This window comes from Cynara cardunculus (genome assembly GCF_001531365.2).
Source record: "Cynara cardunculus var. scolymus isolate 2C chromosome LG 4, CcrdV1, whole genome shotgun sequence".
Taxonomy (NCBI): domain Eukaryota; kingdom Viridiplantae; phylum Streptophyta; class Magnoliopsida; order Asterales; family Asteraceae; genus Cynara; species Cynara cardunculus.
In genome coordinates, this window is record NC_037531.1 from 11,302,495 (window position 1) to 11,320,096 (window position 17,602).

At 33.8% G+C, this 17,602-nt stretch overlaps 2 protein-coding genes across 2 annotated transcripts in view; one reads left to right on the forward strand and one right to left on the reverse strand.

The window, feature by feature from the left end:
* Positions 1-8,325: 8,325 nt before the first annotated feature.
* LOC112511481 (cryptochrome-1-like) lies at positions 8,326-14,251 on the forward strand. The gene is made up of 5 exons (XM_025117116.1): positions 8,326-9,063; positions 10,408-10,626; positions 11,170-11,876; positions 12,512-13,275; positions 13,912-14,251. Exons 1-5 carry the CDS (start codon positions 8,754-8,756, stop codon positions 13,913-13,915), a joined length of 2,004 nt encoding a protein of 667 aa, XP_024972884.1. The 5' UTR covers positions 8,326-8,753; the 3' UTR covers positions 13,916-14,251.
* Positions 14,252-16,820: 2,569 nt separating this feature from the next.
* The window catches only part of LOC112510863, an 8,610-nt gene continuing 7,828 nt past the window's right edge, over positions 16,821-17,602 (reverse strand). Inside the window, exon 5 of the mRNA XM_025116212.1 lies at positions 16,821-17,030. The gene's annotated coding sequence lies outside the window, so the exon portion shown is untranslated. The remainder of the gene's footprint in view (positions 17,031-17,602) is intronic.

Sequence of the window (17,602 nt, forward strand, 5' to 3'; positions counted from 1 at the left end):
TATATAGGGGCCTAATCAAGTGAAAACTAATTAATTTGTTTTAACCGTGAGGTCCAATCTCAACCACAAATCAATAAATAAATTAGAAAATTTATAATTTTGGTAATTTTGAATTAAAATTTTAATACAAGGACATTTTAGGTATTTTAAAACTCTCCTCTCTCCTCTCCTCTCTCTCCGTCCCCCGTCCTCTGTCCTCCGGCCACCGTCCTCCGGTGATACCACAGTGGTATCACAATGCATCTTATATGTGTTTGAGTATTATACTGAAGTCGTTTGTGTGGTTGATCGGAGAAATAGACGAAGATAGAAAAGAGGAGAGAAACTACCTAAAATGTTCTTGCATGAAAAATTTTAATTCAAAATTATCAAAATTATAAATTTCGTAATTTATCTATTGATTTATGATTGAGATTGGATCTTACGGTTACCACAAACTAGACAGTACTCCTTTGAATGGGCTCATATATATATATATATATATATATATAATTGATTACTCTCCTTAATATTTTTAATTGAAATGATCAAAATGATTGTTAATCAAGATATGTATATATATATATATATATATATATATATATATAATTGATTACTCTCCTTAATATTTTTAATTGAAATGATCAAAATGATTGTTAATCAAGATATGTAGGGACCCATCTAAGAAGAATGGACAAAAGATAGGTAAGTGAGGTTTCCTCCTCACCATTCATATCAATCATGCAAATTTTAATCAACTCTTATTACTTTTGGCATCTCATAAAACCCTATTAATATATCTTTTTCAAATATCTGTATTTTTTATTCTTAAACAAACATTTTATTAATAAAAAGTATTTTTTATTCTTAAACAAACATTTTATTAATAAAAAGGATATAATAACACCATAAACAAATTGACAACTATACTCCTTCACTATAACATTCTTTACATATTAATCCAATTCTATATAGTATTGATCAAGTGAGTTTGTCAACCCTACATGATCATGTGAAATGCATATTTGTACCAAAGTTAGTTTATGTATGGAATATTTTTAGTGTATGAGTTCACATACGGATGTCAGTAATTATGGGGATGCTTGTAAAGCAGTATGTGTCCACAATATGACGACCGATATGTATACTAAGCAAGCGCACCTACGTTGTGTCCTACAAGATGAAGTGACCCATATATCATACTGTGAGAAAGTTGATACCTAATGTGAGTTTGTCTTTCTATGAGTTTAGAATTGTAATAATGTATATGCCACTACAACAAAATCGGGTTTATAGGACATTCTCAATTTCTAAGCGTCCTAATAGACCTCTTTATAAGACTTGGTTTATAGGACCAAAAAAATAAAGCGTCATGTCTAAAGGCGTTGTAATAAGTTTATATGACGCCGTAATAAGTTTGTTAGGACACTTTTAATATAAAGCGTCATATTAGCAACTTTATAGGACACTGTTTGAAAAACTGTCCTATAAAAACAAATGTCCTATACAAAATTGAGTTTATAGGACACTTTCTCAAAAGTGTCCTATAAAGTTGCTAATGTGACACTTTGTATCAAAAATGTCCTAAAAAACTTGTTAAAACACCCAAAAGTGTCATATAAACTTATTACAACACCTTTAGATATGAAACTTTATATTTTGGTCCTGTAAATTAAGTCCTATAAAGCGGTCTATTGAGACGTTTAGAGATTGAGGGTGTCTTATAAACCCAATTGTGTTGTAGTGTGCGTAAGTGGTTTAAATAAAATCGTTTACAACTAATGTGTTATGCATGATGTGTGTAAGCATGACAATTTATGTGTTGTGTATGAAAGCAATTTGGTATTTTATCTGATATGAATTGAGAAATCTTTAGCATGAAAAACTATGAACCTGCTTTGGTATAATTATTAGCTAATTAATGACATTTATCTCGGTGGAATGCAAGTCCGTTAACGGCTAAGGTCAAATAGAAGGTCTAGATTTCATTTAAGCTATGATAGTTTATGCTCACTAGTTGTTTTGTTATTTCGACTGCATTTTTTATGTAACATTATTTAGGACGATCGATGGTTGTAATTACACATTGAGAATGTGTATTTTTGACGTTGTTTATGTTTTAAGTTATTTGACTGCATATGTTGAGATGAGTATTGTAAAGTACTGATGTGCGTTTTATGCTTTTAAGATGAGATAAAAAGTCAAGGTCCCTATGGGATATTAGGAATGTGACCTTTTTGATGTTGATTCTTTTCAGAAAACAGATACTTTAGCTTTATATTACAGAGAGCCATCGTCAACCATTTCTTACAAAACTTGATCTTTAGTGCTTCTCGAATTTTATCCTTGTCTAATTACTTCCATTTAGATAAATCACAGTCTTTATCTATATCTGATTGTAGTTCAATATTTATCGATAAACTAGTCGTATACATGTGCAATGTAGTAGGTTGTAAACTTTTATTGTTAACCAGTAATGAAAATTTAATGCTATTCTTCATTAAAAAAGAAAATCCAAAATTTTATAGACTATTCTTCCGTATTAGCAGGCTTTAACACTTATCTTATATTTGAATGTGTTTATCACATGCTTTTATAATCACTAGAAGAGTACTCGTGCAATGCAGCGACACACATCTCGATTTTAATATTTTATTCTATTATAGTATTATTTGTCTCTGTCGATGTTATAATATGATTTTATGTGTTTTTAAGAAATCAATGATGATTTTATTTTTGAAGAAAATATAAATTTGAAAAGAAAAAATATATCAATGTTAATATCAAATCAACTATTTAAAAATTCTCATTTTTTATGTAGTTTTTTTAATATAGTTTAATTTAAATTTAATAACGAAATAATTTATTTTTTGTTTAATAATATAACATTTTATAAAGATAATAATTAAATATTCTGTTAGAACTCAATGATTATCCTAATTATATTTTAGATTTTTTATATTTAAAATGAGATGTGTATCCTGTATTTGATTATGTTTATCTGCAGTTAGTTACACGAATTCAAATATGGAGCTTTAATAAGTTGTACTTACGCACAATCTACTTGCAATTTTAAGTTTTAAGTAATATGCATTATTAAACAGTATTTTACGCATAAAAAGTGGTTTTTAAGAGTTTTTGTCAAATGCTTTATAATATAGTATAGATTTATTGTTCGTAATTATACGTAATAAAACCTATCAATTTTTTTATTAAGATACACGTTATAGGAAGAAATAACACAAATAGATAATCGTAAATGATGAACGTTTTACAGGATTGATGCAAGTGTCATAAATTATCTGATGATTTGGATGTAGATTTTTTTATACTAAGTTAGTAGGAATTTAGACAACCAAACAAGTTTTATTCTTATGAAAAGGATTCCTAAAATTTATGTTATAATATGCCTCAGAAAGGCGAACGTCTTATTAACTTTTGTACAACATACTTCTTGAACGTTATATGAAAGCATCATAAAAACCACGTTTTGTTGTAGCGGTTATTCACAACCATATGAGATTCACAAACCAAGTGGTGAGCATTTGAATTTTCGAGAGTGTAACTACAACAGTTTCTTCATTAACAAAATTTTAAGATGTACGGCTTATTTGGTTGTTGTGCTTCTGGGTATAAGCCTTAACTGGCTTACGCCTACTTCACTAGAGACTATACTTAAGTTCTTGAGTATCCTATTGCAACAGCACCTGTCCTAAAGTCCAAGTTAATTTTGGGTAACATTTTGCATCTAGGGACTTCAAAGATGCTCTCATCCAAGCCTTCCGATATGCAAAATTGTTGCCATCAATCTGGCATGTGAAGAACTCACCAACGACATGCAGTGACTAGCTATGACACCACTTATATTCATTCTATTTTATGATTGCAACAAAAGATCATGACGTTACTTGCAACATTATGACATCATCAATATAATTACAGCCAACATAAATAGACGAATAGACGAGCATAGGATACATGCAATGTGTTTTGTGGTTTGACGTACAGCCACATTCGTCTGACCATTGATTTTTCTTCAAAAAGTCATAAGATAATGAATATATCAACAAAAGAATATATCTATTAAGTTACGACTTGATCCTAACTTATTTATAGTTTCTGATTCACGACCTTATCTTCTAAACAAACCTCTCATCTTTTTAGAGCCAATGATTTCCTGTTAAAACTACAAATTACTGTGTCTTCAAATATTATTTAGCATTGGGATTCTTGTCGACGGTTAATTAATTTCTACACACATTTTTTTACATATAAAATACAAAACCCATGTTCAAACAAAGATACATATATCTAATTTAAATAATTGAACGCCAATTCGAATCTCATGACGTGTAAGAAAACGAAAGCACATATCTAACTGAAATAATAATAATCTTATCTCTACCTGTACGATAAACATATTCTACTGATTTTAATTATCTACGCATTTTAGGTTTGTCCAAAGTAAATACTAACAAATATCCACGCCTCATATTTTGCTAGTTGCTTAAACCAGATGGTCGTGGATTTAGTATTCAACGTCTAACGTACGTAACCTTCTATTTCTAATCGTCCTTTACGTATATTTGGATTAATGACTATTGAAATAAATAGTCATGAATATGAAAGATTAAATTATATTTATGATTATTATTAATTACTTATTATGTTTTTAATGTAAAGCCTACCGAAAGTGAATGGATGAGAATATGGACGTAAAAATCATCGTTTTATTTCACTAAATACAATGTTAACAAAAAGAAATTCACCCATAAATTTATTTATAACGATTTTTATGTATAAGAAATAACCGCATAAATTACAATAAGTCAAGTAAAAGCAGAACATCAACACCTACTTGACTCACATTAATCACATGCTATATAAATAAATTAATATTTTTTTGTGCGGGCCCAAGTTTGTTGTTGAGGGAGTGAATACATCTTTAAGATGGATCAAAAGTCTGTAAAGTCGTCCGATATGTATCACTACTAGAGAAGTGAGTTTCAACGACACGCCTTTAGACAAGACATGTTTCAACAACAAGCTATTGTAACAATATATCGTCTGTATAAACTGTTTCTGACCCGAGATTGACTTTTGTCGTCTCTAAAACCCCTATTTCTTGTGGTGTATTTAGTCGAATATCATCGTTCTAAAGGTTTCTTTTAGAGTTTTTTTGGTTGATGTAAAGAGATTTAATAGGTTTTTTCGTTGATTTTGACGGACTTTTTCGGTTTTTTGGGTTGATTTCGAGACTTTTTCGCTTCATTAGTTGATATTACTACACCAAAATTGGGTTTATAGGACGTCCACAATCTCTAAGTGTCCCAATAGACCGTTTTTTAGGACTTAATTTATAGGACCAAAATATAAAGTGTCATGTCTAAAAGTATTGTAATAAGTTTATATGACGTTTTCGGGCGTCATAACAAGTTTCTGAGGAGTTTTTTTTAATACAAGATGTCACATTAGCAACTTTATATGACACTTTTGAGAAATTGTCCTATAAACTCAATTTTTTATAGGACATTTGTTTTTATAGGACAATTTTTCAAATAATTTTCTATAAAATTGATAATGAGACGCTTTATATTAAAATTGTCCTAAAAAACTTATCACGACATCAAAAAATGTCATATAACTTATTACAACACCTTTCGATAGAACACTTTATTTTTTTAGTTCTACAAACTAAGTCCTATAAAAAGGTCTATTAAGACACTTAGAATTTGGGAGTAGTGTATTCTTTGTTCTTTCAAATACCTCAGAGCACTCTTAAAATTTAGCGAATCTTTCACACCTTAAAAAATTACTACCAGTAAAAATCGGCTGAATGAATACACGGGACCCCTCGGTCCGGCCCCGCTCTTGGACATTTTCTGATATCAACTTTTTTAAAAGGGACAAAATAAAAAATTTATACATGTGCAAAGTTTCTATATTAATTTATAATAAAATATGTATACAAACTTTAAGAAAAAGTTATCTTCATTTTTAAGAAACAAAACCAAAATAAATCATCAAATTCGATTTCAACAACTTCGTAATAATCTCAGTTAATTAGGATTATTTTATATGTTAATTATGAAAATCAACTGTATTTTACATACAGAAACACTTCAAACTGCTTGTGTAATTTAAAACTACACGTTTATTTTAAATCTGGTCTTATCTTTTGATTCGATTACAGTTTGCAATTTGGAGTATCACAACGATTCAGGCATTTGGAGTCTGGATATAATGTTTGAGCGTTTGGATCTTACATAATTAATGGAAAATAGAGTATTGTAAATCCTAAAACGTAAATTGTTACACAGATACCAAATTGAACTGAAATAAAAAAAAATGGTATTCACAATGAAGAACTATTTGTTTCAAGCATGAAAGTTGTACCTTGTTTGGATACTTACGATATGTATGGTTTCCGATAGTTAGTAAAATCTCGTCAAGCTTTCAGATTTTGAGAATCATATTTTCTCTCGCGGTGTTAATATATTCGTATAATATTTGTGCATCGAACCATATCTTAGAAATAAGCTTCTTCTCATTTCTAAATGGTTGCAATATTTGTCGCTTTCGATCTGGAGATAAAGAGAATTTGATCTCTTTCTCTTTTTCCTATCTTGTATCCGGTATGAAGATCCCTTGCTTTTAATTTAAATTATGTCAGTTTTTTTGTCGATGAAATTTTGTAGAGATTGGTTTAAAGAGGAAATAGATTCTAAAAAAACTGTTAATAATTGAGAATGTTACGTATTACTTGCGTAGCTGAATTTACGTTTTACTTGTAATTATTCATGTGACTTTACGTGGAGTTTTTCTTCAAAACAGAGACGGGGTTTAATTTGTTGAATTCATTGTTTTTATATGATAGATAATTGAAGTTGAATTCTGATAGTTTTTTGTTTATATTCTTGAATATGAAAATGAAAAGAAGGGTGTTTTGGTCATTTTACTTCATTTTTAGAAAAAAAAATTTGTTTTAAAAAAATGTAAGAGTCATATGTTCGAACGGTGAAACAGTCGCTTGTTTTTTTAGCTTTCTTGGTACCGTCACATGCATTACATGGCCCTCAAAAAATCAGTTCTATTGGCTCAATCATGTCTAACTTGCCTACGGAACTACGATCAACATTAATTAACTCTGATGGAATTTTCATTGTTATTTACTCGGTTATGTCCATTAAAATTTATCAACAAACTTACTGTTTAATGATGCTTTCAAATACTGTATTTATATGATAAATCATTAAACAAAAATAGACTTAAAAACTATTATTTGGTAAAATGTAAGCATCAAAACCAATTTATCTGTACTTGGTTAATTTTATAAGACTCTAAGTTAATAATCAGACAAACTTTTCATCAATCAAAATAATATTAACAGATAACATCTATACTGCAAATCATATCTCTTATTATCATATTATGATACAAAGTCTTCCAAAATAAATTTAATATATATATATCTGAAGACAGCTTTTACCATTTTACCCTTTGGATTTGGTACATAAACTGTACACCCTGTCTAGCAAAGAGGATAATAATTGATCATATTGGAATTTTCCACTCTGGCATAGAAAGAGAGAGGATATAGAGAATGCACTAGACCATGGTGGGCACATTTTTGTTATTTTGTACCAAAGATAAGGAAGAGCAAAAGTCAAAAAAAATATGATAAAAGAAGTGAATTTACAGAATCACCCTTCGACTATCGATCGACATGTAGGTTTCGTCTTTCATAAAAAGATTTACTTTCAACGTTTGAATAAAGAGGTTCGTACCAATTTAATCATTCGAGTTAAAAGAATATTATTTTTAACATATCCAAATTTATATTAAAGGGCATATTGATCCAATAAACATAAAGGCATTTATTATACTAGTAGCTTAAGGCATTAATATGATTCATATAGGAATTACCGAACAATTTTAACTGCTTTACTCTAGAATATTGTTTATGTTTATTGGGCTATTTACAGTATAGTCAAATACCGTCAAATCTTAACAGGTTAATTATGTTGTAATGAAATGATGTCAGCATCAAGTTTAACTTGTCTGATATTTCGACAGTTTAGTTTCATAATACGAAACTAAACGTGAAAAAAAAAGATGTTCAGTGAATGTTACCGATATGCAATTAGGCCGAAATTCTTGAATTTGGGGACCAAAAAGGGAAAAGAATTTGTAGAAAGTGAAACCTCAAGATTTATGAAAAGTGTAGGGAGTATTTCTGTAGTTATCTCTAACAAAAATGCAAAATTCCAAGAAAGAAGGGAGAGAGAACACAAACCTGTGGCTGCAAATTGGCTATCAGCTTTCTTCTGCTAACCTCATTGGAAACTAACCCATCCCCTTCATCTCCCTTTCTTTGGTGTCTTTGGGTGCTTCTAATTTCAATTGAAAACCCCAAAGAACCAAGATTCTGATTAGGTTTTTAGTTATTAAATTCTGGGAAACACCATTAAATTAGGGAAAAGATGCTTCCTATTTATGTTCATGGCCTACAATGATTCTTGATCACATGAGTGAAGATCAAGTCAGAGATAAGGAATAAAAAAGAAAGATAAGTTTGATTAGTGAACACTGTTATTCTTTAAGAAAGATGTGTAGGCTAGAGAGAAATCCTAGAAACTCCATAGCTTAGCTTGTTGGAACCCTACTCAAGATTCAGTTTTTTTCAAGAAAAGATCATCAGAATTCAAGGTTTTGAGGAAAAAGATCATCAGAAATCAGGGTTTTCAAGAGTCTAAGATTTGGGGTCTTTAGAGATGGCAGGAGGGTGTAGTATAGTGTGGTTTAGGAGAGATCTGAGGGTGGAAGATAACCCTGCTTTGGCTGCTGGTGTGAGAGCAGGTCAAGTGATTGCAGTTTATATTTGGGCACCAGAAGAAGAAGGTCATTATTACCCTGGAAGGGTGTCAAGATGGTGGTTAAAACAGAGTCTAGCTTTGTTGGATTCATCTTTGAAAAACCTTGGAACTTCTCTTGTAACCAAGAGATCTACTGATAGTGTTTCTTCACTTCTTGAGGTTATCAAATCAACTGGTGCTACTCAGCTTTTTTTCAATCACTTATATGGTTAGCGCTCCTTTCTTTTCTTGTTTCTTTTAATTTTTATTTATGGTTTTGTGGTGAGAATTATGATACAATTGCATCTGCACTTATCTGGGGTACCATCTTTTTCTCAGAGAAGTAAGAAATTTGAGATCTTGGATACATTATTCTTATGATTTTAAGAAATTCTATGTAGTCTTTGGTAGCATGTACTTAGTCAATTGGTGATCTTTTGGTTGAAAATTGGATCAATTTTGGTTCAAGTCCTAATCCAAGCCATCGAATTGGAGATCTTCTAGTTCATATGTTCCTTTACCATAATTGGAATCAACTGATTTGAGGTTGTCATTGTTCTGCATCCTGTTGAAATTGAAGAGTAGCCACGAATGACTGACTACCGTCAAAGCGTCAATTGTGTAGCTTGGATGACATCCAGCCCGAAAGCAATAATAGCTTAGAGCCGAAGTCACGGCTTAAATCCTTATTCCCCATTTGCTGGTCCACTAGAACTCAATAGCATCCTGATTTCAGTAACAGTGTATTGATCTGCGTAATGTTCTAAACCAAAATTTGTATGACATTCTTTCCGGAATGCATGCACTATTACTGTTGGGATATGTGGAAATCCTTTTAATCTCTCTTTGAAAGAACCTTTATACGGAGGTTTCTATATATATATATATATATATATATATATATGAATATATGTATACAAGTTTGATGGTTCATGTCTAGTAGATGTGGGACTCCAAGACGTCCCCTCAAATGGAGTCCCTAGATGTGGTAGCACCCAGCTTTGATACCATGATATGATAGGTGTAACTCCTTTGAATCTCCCTCTAAAGGAGCCTTACAAAGAGACTGGAGTTTGCTATATATATATATATATATATGGAAGGTTTAGGGAAAACTCCCCAAAAAAATGAAAAACTGAGGAACACTCTGGTAACCATTTATCTGGAAGGTGTGCACTAGTGCATACAAATAATTGAAGCTATTTCATGGTTTTTATGCATGTGTGCATGTTATGGACAAATTGCTTATGAATTACTTGTATGCACATGTGCATACCGTCCGGATAAACTGTTCCTAGGATGTTCCTCATTTTTCCATTTTTTTGTGGTTTTCCCCTGAACCTGACACTACACACACATATATATATTTTGATGATCCGTGTCGACATGATGTGGGCTCCAACAATTAGTATGACCCTTTTGTCATTTTAGATAAAAACATTCATGGACTTCAAGCATATCCCTTCTTTTTCAATAAGACATGATCCTTTTATACTATTCATTGTCTTTTTGTGTAGTTTAGATGTTTTACATTCGGGTTGAATTTGACGTAAATCTATTTCATGTGTTTTAGATCCTTTGTCTCTCGTTAGGGATCACCGAATGAAGGAGGTTTTAACCAGTAATGGCATAGCAGTGCGTTCCTTCAATGCAGATTTGCTATACGAACCATGGGAAGTTCTTGATGATGAAGGCCGCCCGTTCAATACATTTACAGAATTTTGGGACCGGTGTCTTAGCATGCCATATGATCCTGAGTCTCCACAACTCCCACCGAAGAAGATAATCTCAGGTCATTTTGCTTATGAATCTTATCAAGTTTCAATATTTCTGAAATATCCTCTCTGTCTCTTGAGATAGACGTCAAGTCTGCATCCTATCCCCAAATCCTACCTTCAGGTGGGATATACTAAGGGGCTGTTTGGTTGGTTTTCCATTATGTTCTGTATAGATAAGCCGTTTGTGTGGAATCTGTCTGTATAGATTGGGAAGATTTTTGTTTGGTAGGGGTTTTTATGGATAGAAGGAGTGTGTCTTTTTTAATTAAGAAAGGCAGGTTTGGAAAAAAAAAATAGAACTTGACTTTCCGCATAAAGCTCCCCCTAAAAGCTTACTGAATAAGCCACTTTTGGTATCATTAAGCCACTACCAAACAGTCATATATAGTTGACTGATTAAGCTGTGAGTCCCGTTAAGCTCATTAAGCTGCTAACAAACAAGCCCTAAGTTTGTTTGGTTTGGTTCCTCTGTGTCTTTTGAGACATATGTAAGGTGGGAAATATTGGTTTGTTTGGTTTCCTTTTTTTGTACTCACCATGCTTGCTTTTTTTTTCAGGCGACTTATCAAAATGCCGTTCAGAAACACTGGTTTTTGAGGACGAATCGGAGAAAGGAAGCAACGCCCTTCTTGCTCGGGCATGGTCACCTGGTTGGAGCAATGCCGACAAGGCACTAGCGGCATTCATTAGCGGGCCATTACTAGAATACGCCAAGAACCGTAGAAAAGCCGATAGCGCAACAACCTCCTTCCTATCTCCACACCTTCATTTTGGAGAAGTTAGCGTACGAAAAGTCTTCCATTTGGTACGAATCAAACAAGTCCTCTGGGCCAACGAAGGAAACACAGCTGGTGAAGAGAGCGTAAATCTGTTCCTAAAATCCATTGGTCTTCGGGAATATTCAAGGTACATGAGTTTTAACCATCCGTATAGTCATGAAAGGCCTCTTTTGGGGCATTTGAAGTTCTTCCCATGGATAGTAGACGAGGGTTATTTTAAGGCTTGGAGACAAGGTCGAACAGGCTATCCGTTGGTCGATGCCGGCATGAGAGAATTGTGGGCCACTGGGTGGCTGCACGATAGGATAAGAGTCGTGGTATCGAGTTTCTTTGTGAAGGTTTTACAGTTACCATGGAGATGGGGCATGAAATATTTCTGGGATACGCTGTTGGATGCCGATCTTGAGAGTGATGCTTTAGGCTGGCAATATATCTCGGGTACTTTGCCTGATGGCCGTGAGTTTGATCGTATCGATAATCCTCAGGTATGATGATAACTTATCGATAAATCTTGATTCGCCTTTCTGTTTGTAGTCCTTATCAAAACCTATATAATGAGAACCGTCAATATTTTGAGAACATGTGAACCAACTCAACCAAGTATTCATCATGAATATAGATGCACAAAAAAGCCAAACCCGAAGCCAGGGCCTTGGAAGCCTGAGCCTAGGCCCAGGACCAGCCTTAAAGCCCGATCAGGTCAACTTTTTTTTTCAAGACCCAGTTAAAGGCCAACCTAAGAAAGCCCTATCTTAACCTCTTTCAACCCTAAAGGCCGCCTATTTATTTGGTTTACTGAAACGGGCTTGGGATGCCCGGGCCTGAAAAAGCTTCGGTTTTGTGCATATCATGAAATAGCGCAGGCTTTTTATTTGGTTTACTGAAACGGGCTTGGAAGGGTCGGGCCTGAAAAAGGTTGGGCCTTGTGAATCTCTAATCATGAATCTTGTGAATACTGAAAATGTATGATGAATAATATTCATTAGTATGTAAGGGTTATTCGTTATAAATAATTCATGAAATAGTTGGTTCCCGGGCTCTCAAGATATTCTACGGTTGCCCCATGTTATTAAACGGGCTAATGTTCGACTTTTGTCTATCTTTGGGTTTTTTTTGGCAGTTTGAAGGCTATAAATTCGACCCAAATGGAGAATACGTTAGGAGGTGGCTTCCTGAGCTTGCTAGACTACCAACCGAATGGATCCACCACCCATGGGATGCACCAGAATACGTACTTCAAGCTGCTGGTATCGAGCTCGGTTCCAACTACCCTCTCCCAATCGTCAAAATGGATGCGGCAAAAGCACGATTACAAGAAGCGCTTGCGCAAATGTGGCAGCACGAAGCGGCTTCTAGAGCCATTCTCGAAAATGGAATAGAAGAAGGGCGTGGAGACTCATCTGACGATGCTCCAATAGCTTTCCCTCAAGATATGGAGATGGAAATGGACGAAAATACCCTCAGGACCAATCCTACGACCACCACGATCCGCCATTACGAAGATCAAATGGTTCCTAGTATGACAACATCGTTGTTAAGGGGAGGCGGAGAAGAATCGTCTTCGGATCTTGCAAATCTAGCGGAAGATAGCAGGGCTGAGGTTCCAACTAATCAGGGTGTAGATAATGCTCAAACGGCAAGAACGGATGATATGCAGCCACAGATGGATATCACACGAGCGTTGAGAAATGGCGATGATTTGGCGGTTGAATCCTCTAACAGTTCTGGTTCAAGTTCGAGGGAAAGAGACGGGGGTGTCGTGCCGGTGTGGTCACCTTCATCTTCTAGTTTCACAGAGAATTTTGTCGGTGAAGATAGTTCTTATTTGCAAAGGCATCCGCAATCACACCAATTAATCAACTGGAGGCGGCTTTCCCAAACCGGGTAAGGATATGTTTGGCAAAACTAAATGATATGCTAGTTGTTAGCTGAAGATCTAGTTGTTGGTTGATAAGCTAGCTGATAAACTAGCCACATTGATAAAAACTAGCCAGTAAGTTAGTTGTTGGCTGAAAAGCTAGCTGATAAACTTGTCACGTTGGTAAAAGCTAGCTGTAAAACTGGTTGTTGGCTGAAAAGCTAGCTGATAAACTAGTCACATCGATAAAAAAAAAAAACTAGCTTAAAAGCTAGTTGATAAACTAGTTACATTTGGTAAAAACTAGCTGATAGGTTAGATGAAAATGTAAAATGACATAAAAGGACATGTTTCAATTCTAATACAAGGGGCATAATTGGTAAAAAGTGAAAAGATCCCCCTGGAACTTGTTGAAAAGCTATTAAGCAGTTTTTCAATAAACTAGCTTTTAAGCTAGTTTATGGCTTACCAAACGAGTCTTTTTCAATAAGCTTAAAAAATAAGCTAGCTTTATGGTTGAGAAACGTAAGGGAGGATTTAGAGTCTCTTTGTTAAATGTGAAATATTGAAAAAGCAACCATCTTTATGGTTGACTGGTTTGAGTAAAGTTAAATTATGTATGAAAAGCCATTTGTTTTCATGATTTCTTGAATTGCAAACAGGTGATCTGTGTCGTGAATGCGAGAGGGTAGCCGCCGTGTGGGATAATCTCGGCTCTCCGTTTTCCAATCCGACTTCATCTAACGGTGGACAAACTTGGGGCAGCAATTTCAGATTTGAAATCCGAAAGATAAAGCTTCTATCCTTCTTTTAGGTCTCTGTTGTGCCGTATTTCCGCTTATTCTGTATAGTAACTGTTAGTGATATAGTCTATATACTTACATGCATATACGTATATATTATATATATGTATATGTATGCATGTATGTATGTATTTATGTTCATTATCATCTTTTAGGGTTTTGTATTTCAGCTCATTGACCAATCTTGTACGCTATATATATATATAATATATATATATTTCTGCTAAATATAGGAATTGTGGTATCTCCTTTCTGCTTTTCGTCTTGCCGAGTTTTTTCTGTTTGTCCATCTTGTAACAGATCCCATGTTTGTTTATCATGACATAATCGAAACATAAACTGGAGAACCGAATATAAATCGTTCATACATATGCTTTTCGTGCTCTGAATCTTGATCTGTCTGCTTTTGGATTCAGTAGATAATGTTTTAGGCTATGGAGGAAAATTTAAATCAAAACTGTAAGTATTTTGAGAACGTGGAGTGGTGACCAACTATTTCTTGTGTTATTCATAATGAATAATATGGATATCTAAAACGATATTCATCATGAATAGTTGGTTCTCAGATTCTTAAGATATTTACAGTTCTCGTTTGAACCACCATGGCTCCAAGAACGGAGTTTTTGTGTTCCAAATAAGCAAAAGAAACTAGATTAGAGTCAAGAGGTATCAAAGTGCTTAACTTTAATGGTGAAACATCAAGATGAAAGTAATGATGAATTCCCGCAAGAAAGCTTTTATACATGTTTTTTTCTTCTGTAAATGTGGGTGTTTGGGCCAGCTTGTGTTGCACTTTGACTGATCCTATGGAGCCCTGAAAATCGTAGTGGTTCTGAGGAGATTGGAATTGACTACCTATGAAGAGCAACCTGAAGGCGCCTAGCGTTTATTTGCCAATTGAGTTGGCCCTGTTGGAGTCGGTGTTATTTGGTGATTGAACTATAGTTCAAGGGTTAGACAAGCAAGCATCAAATCCAAAACGTGAGACGTCACACGTGGTCGCCTACGTGAACAAAACCCCACATTAGAAAACGTTCGGATGTCTTAATCTCAACTCCAATAAATGTATTTGTTCAGTTTGGAGACACTGAAATCAAAGACTCCCTTCGGATTTAACATTTAACGGATAATCGAAGAGAGCAGATATTTATGGAATTTTGTAGTCTCCGACACATGAAAAGGAGTTTCTATTTAGGCTATACTTGGTAAATTAACTGATATGCTAACTGTTGTCTGAAAAGGTAGATGATAACTAATAAGGTCATTGTTAAATGATAAGTCACTTGGTAAACTAGTCATATTTGATAAAAACTAGTTTGATAAGTTAGATAACAATGTAAAATAATTTTAAAAGGAACATGTAAGGGAAAAAAGTGAAATAAATCTAATAAGCCATCTGAAATAGCTTTTCAACCGCTACTCATCTGGCAAAAATCAAAATATAGGCTCTTATAAACTTTGTAATTATCTGTTTTTACGCAACTAAGATGGATTGGGCTCACTACAATTCAATCGAACTAAAGAACCAGAAGTCTTTGTGTTTGGCCATATTGTCTTATTATGAAAAAAAACCTCGAAAAGATGTCACCTTTCGAGAGTAACAAGCGCCATTGTCGAATTTGAGAAATTAACCACAAAAAGACGTTATAAATTCATGGAAAATGCTTCTTTTATGCACCCGTTGAGTAGTTTTATCGAACAACTTACCTGCAATATGCTTTTATAAATTGGACTTCCGAGGCACGAAGAAATTCTAACCCAACTAGTTTATGTATTTCATACAAGATACTCTTCACATGATTTAGCCAAATTTCAAACATTCCAACCAATCGATGTAACGGCTTTTAACAAAATCAATAGCAACCAGACAAATTTGAACCTGACAGTTAAATGATCGTTATCCATAGCTAAACAACAAAATAAAAGGTAAGGTCGTACCATAACTCAGTAAGCACTTGGTAAACAGCTCCTTAATTATGAAACCACCACCAACGCACCACATATCTACTTTTATTTATTAACTTTTTATTTAAGCAAAAAATATGATTATCGCCAACCCCAATTGGCCCCACACAAAACACGCTTCCAAAGACACCAATGTGAGAAAACATTTATTGACTCACTCAGTGGTTGAGGCTACCAAGAAGGCTTGGGGTCAAACCTGGACTTATCTTCTATTAAATTATTTGTATGTATAATCATATATAATTTTATATTACATTTGTATTAACTAAACAATAATTACTTACACGTTAGTCAATACTCGATTGTCGATAAGAAAAAGATTGTCGAGGCTCGCAAAGTTGATGAAAGATGGAGGTCCGTTGTTCGTTTTGGAGTGGAGCGCTCTAGAGAACGATGCATACCCTTCTTTTGTTTTAACGTTCGTTTTAAAAGTTTGATTAAATTTTGCTACATATTCGGACTTAATTATTTATGTGCATTACCACTTTGTTTCGGATGGATTACGAAACTCTCTATTGTCGCTTTCCACTTTCCACACGTCACATATTTTGAGGTGCGGTATTTTACAGTTTGAGACATGCAGCTTTGATACATAGTTTAGTTTGTGGTTTTGACTGCAAAATACAGTGCATATTTTACGATTTGAGCCATACATACGATTTCATTTGTGGTTTGAAAAAGATGTCAAACGGCACATGCACCCATTGCCGTTAGATGTTAGGTACCTCAACTCTGGTCAGCCCCTCATAGTCACCGGAGGTTTGCCCCGTGGCCGTTCTAATTATCCTTGATTCAAGTAAATGGGACCCCAATAAGACCACCTTCATAAGTTGTCTTTGCAAAGACAAAATGCCATGGCTGAGGGAACCATTTGACATCAATGTAGATATAATTCTAAAAATGTTTGAAAATAACTAAATCAAAATCTGCTTTCAAGAAGAGTACCACAAGTCAGCAATATCCATGAAAGCCTGTCTTCATTGAAGCAACTGAAATCTGGCCCTGTTGTTAACCTGTGAAGATTTTTGCATAAGGAAAATGGTACAATGAGTGACTTAATGGAACTCGTAGCTTATTCCGTCAGCTATATATGACTGTTTGGTAGTGACTTAATGATATAGATAGCAACTTAGTCAGTAAGCTTCTTGAGGGAGCTTTATGTAGAAAGCCAAATTTTTTCTAGACCTACCCCCAAAAAAAAAATTAAAAACATGCTTTTTTCATCTATGAAAAAACCTCCGTACCAAAAACTTTTTCAATCTATAAGACAAATTAATCCACACAGAGAACTTTATCCATACATGACTAGTGATGGTAAAAATGGGATATCATATAATGTAACACAAGTTCGATAGTAATAACCTTTTGAAATTTGACATCAATATGTACACAATAAAAAAGGCTCACAATTTTAGAAATATGTAACTATTACTTTTTTATTAACTAAATAACAATTTTAGTGTCAGTTTGTTAGCAGTTTAATGAGTTTAATGAGACTCACAACTTATTCGATCTGCTATACATGACTGTATGATACCAACTTAATGATATATAAAATGGCTTATTCAATAAGTTTCTAGGGGGA

Bases quoted from the DNA above. Each gene is read 5' to 3' on its own strand.
- LOC112511481 (XM_025117116.1), top strand. From the start codon at position 8,754: ATGGCAGGAGGGTGTAGTATAGTGTGGTTTAGGAGAGATCTGAGGGTG. The intron at 10,627-11,169 runs GTCATTTTGCTT...TTTTTTTTTCAG, and splicing joins ACCGAAGAAGATAATCTCAG to GCGACTTATCAAAATGCCGT. The intron at 11,877-12,511 runs GTATGATGATAA...TTTTTTTGGCAG, and splicing joins ATCGTATCGATAATCCTCAG to TTTGAAGGCTATAAATTCGA.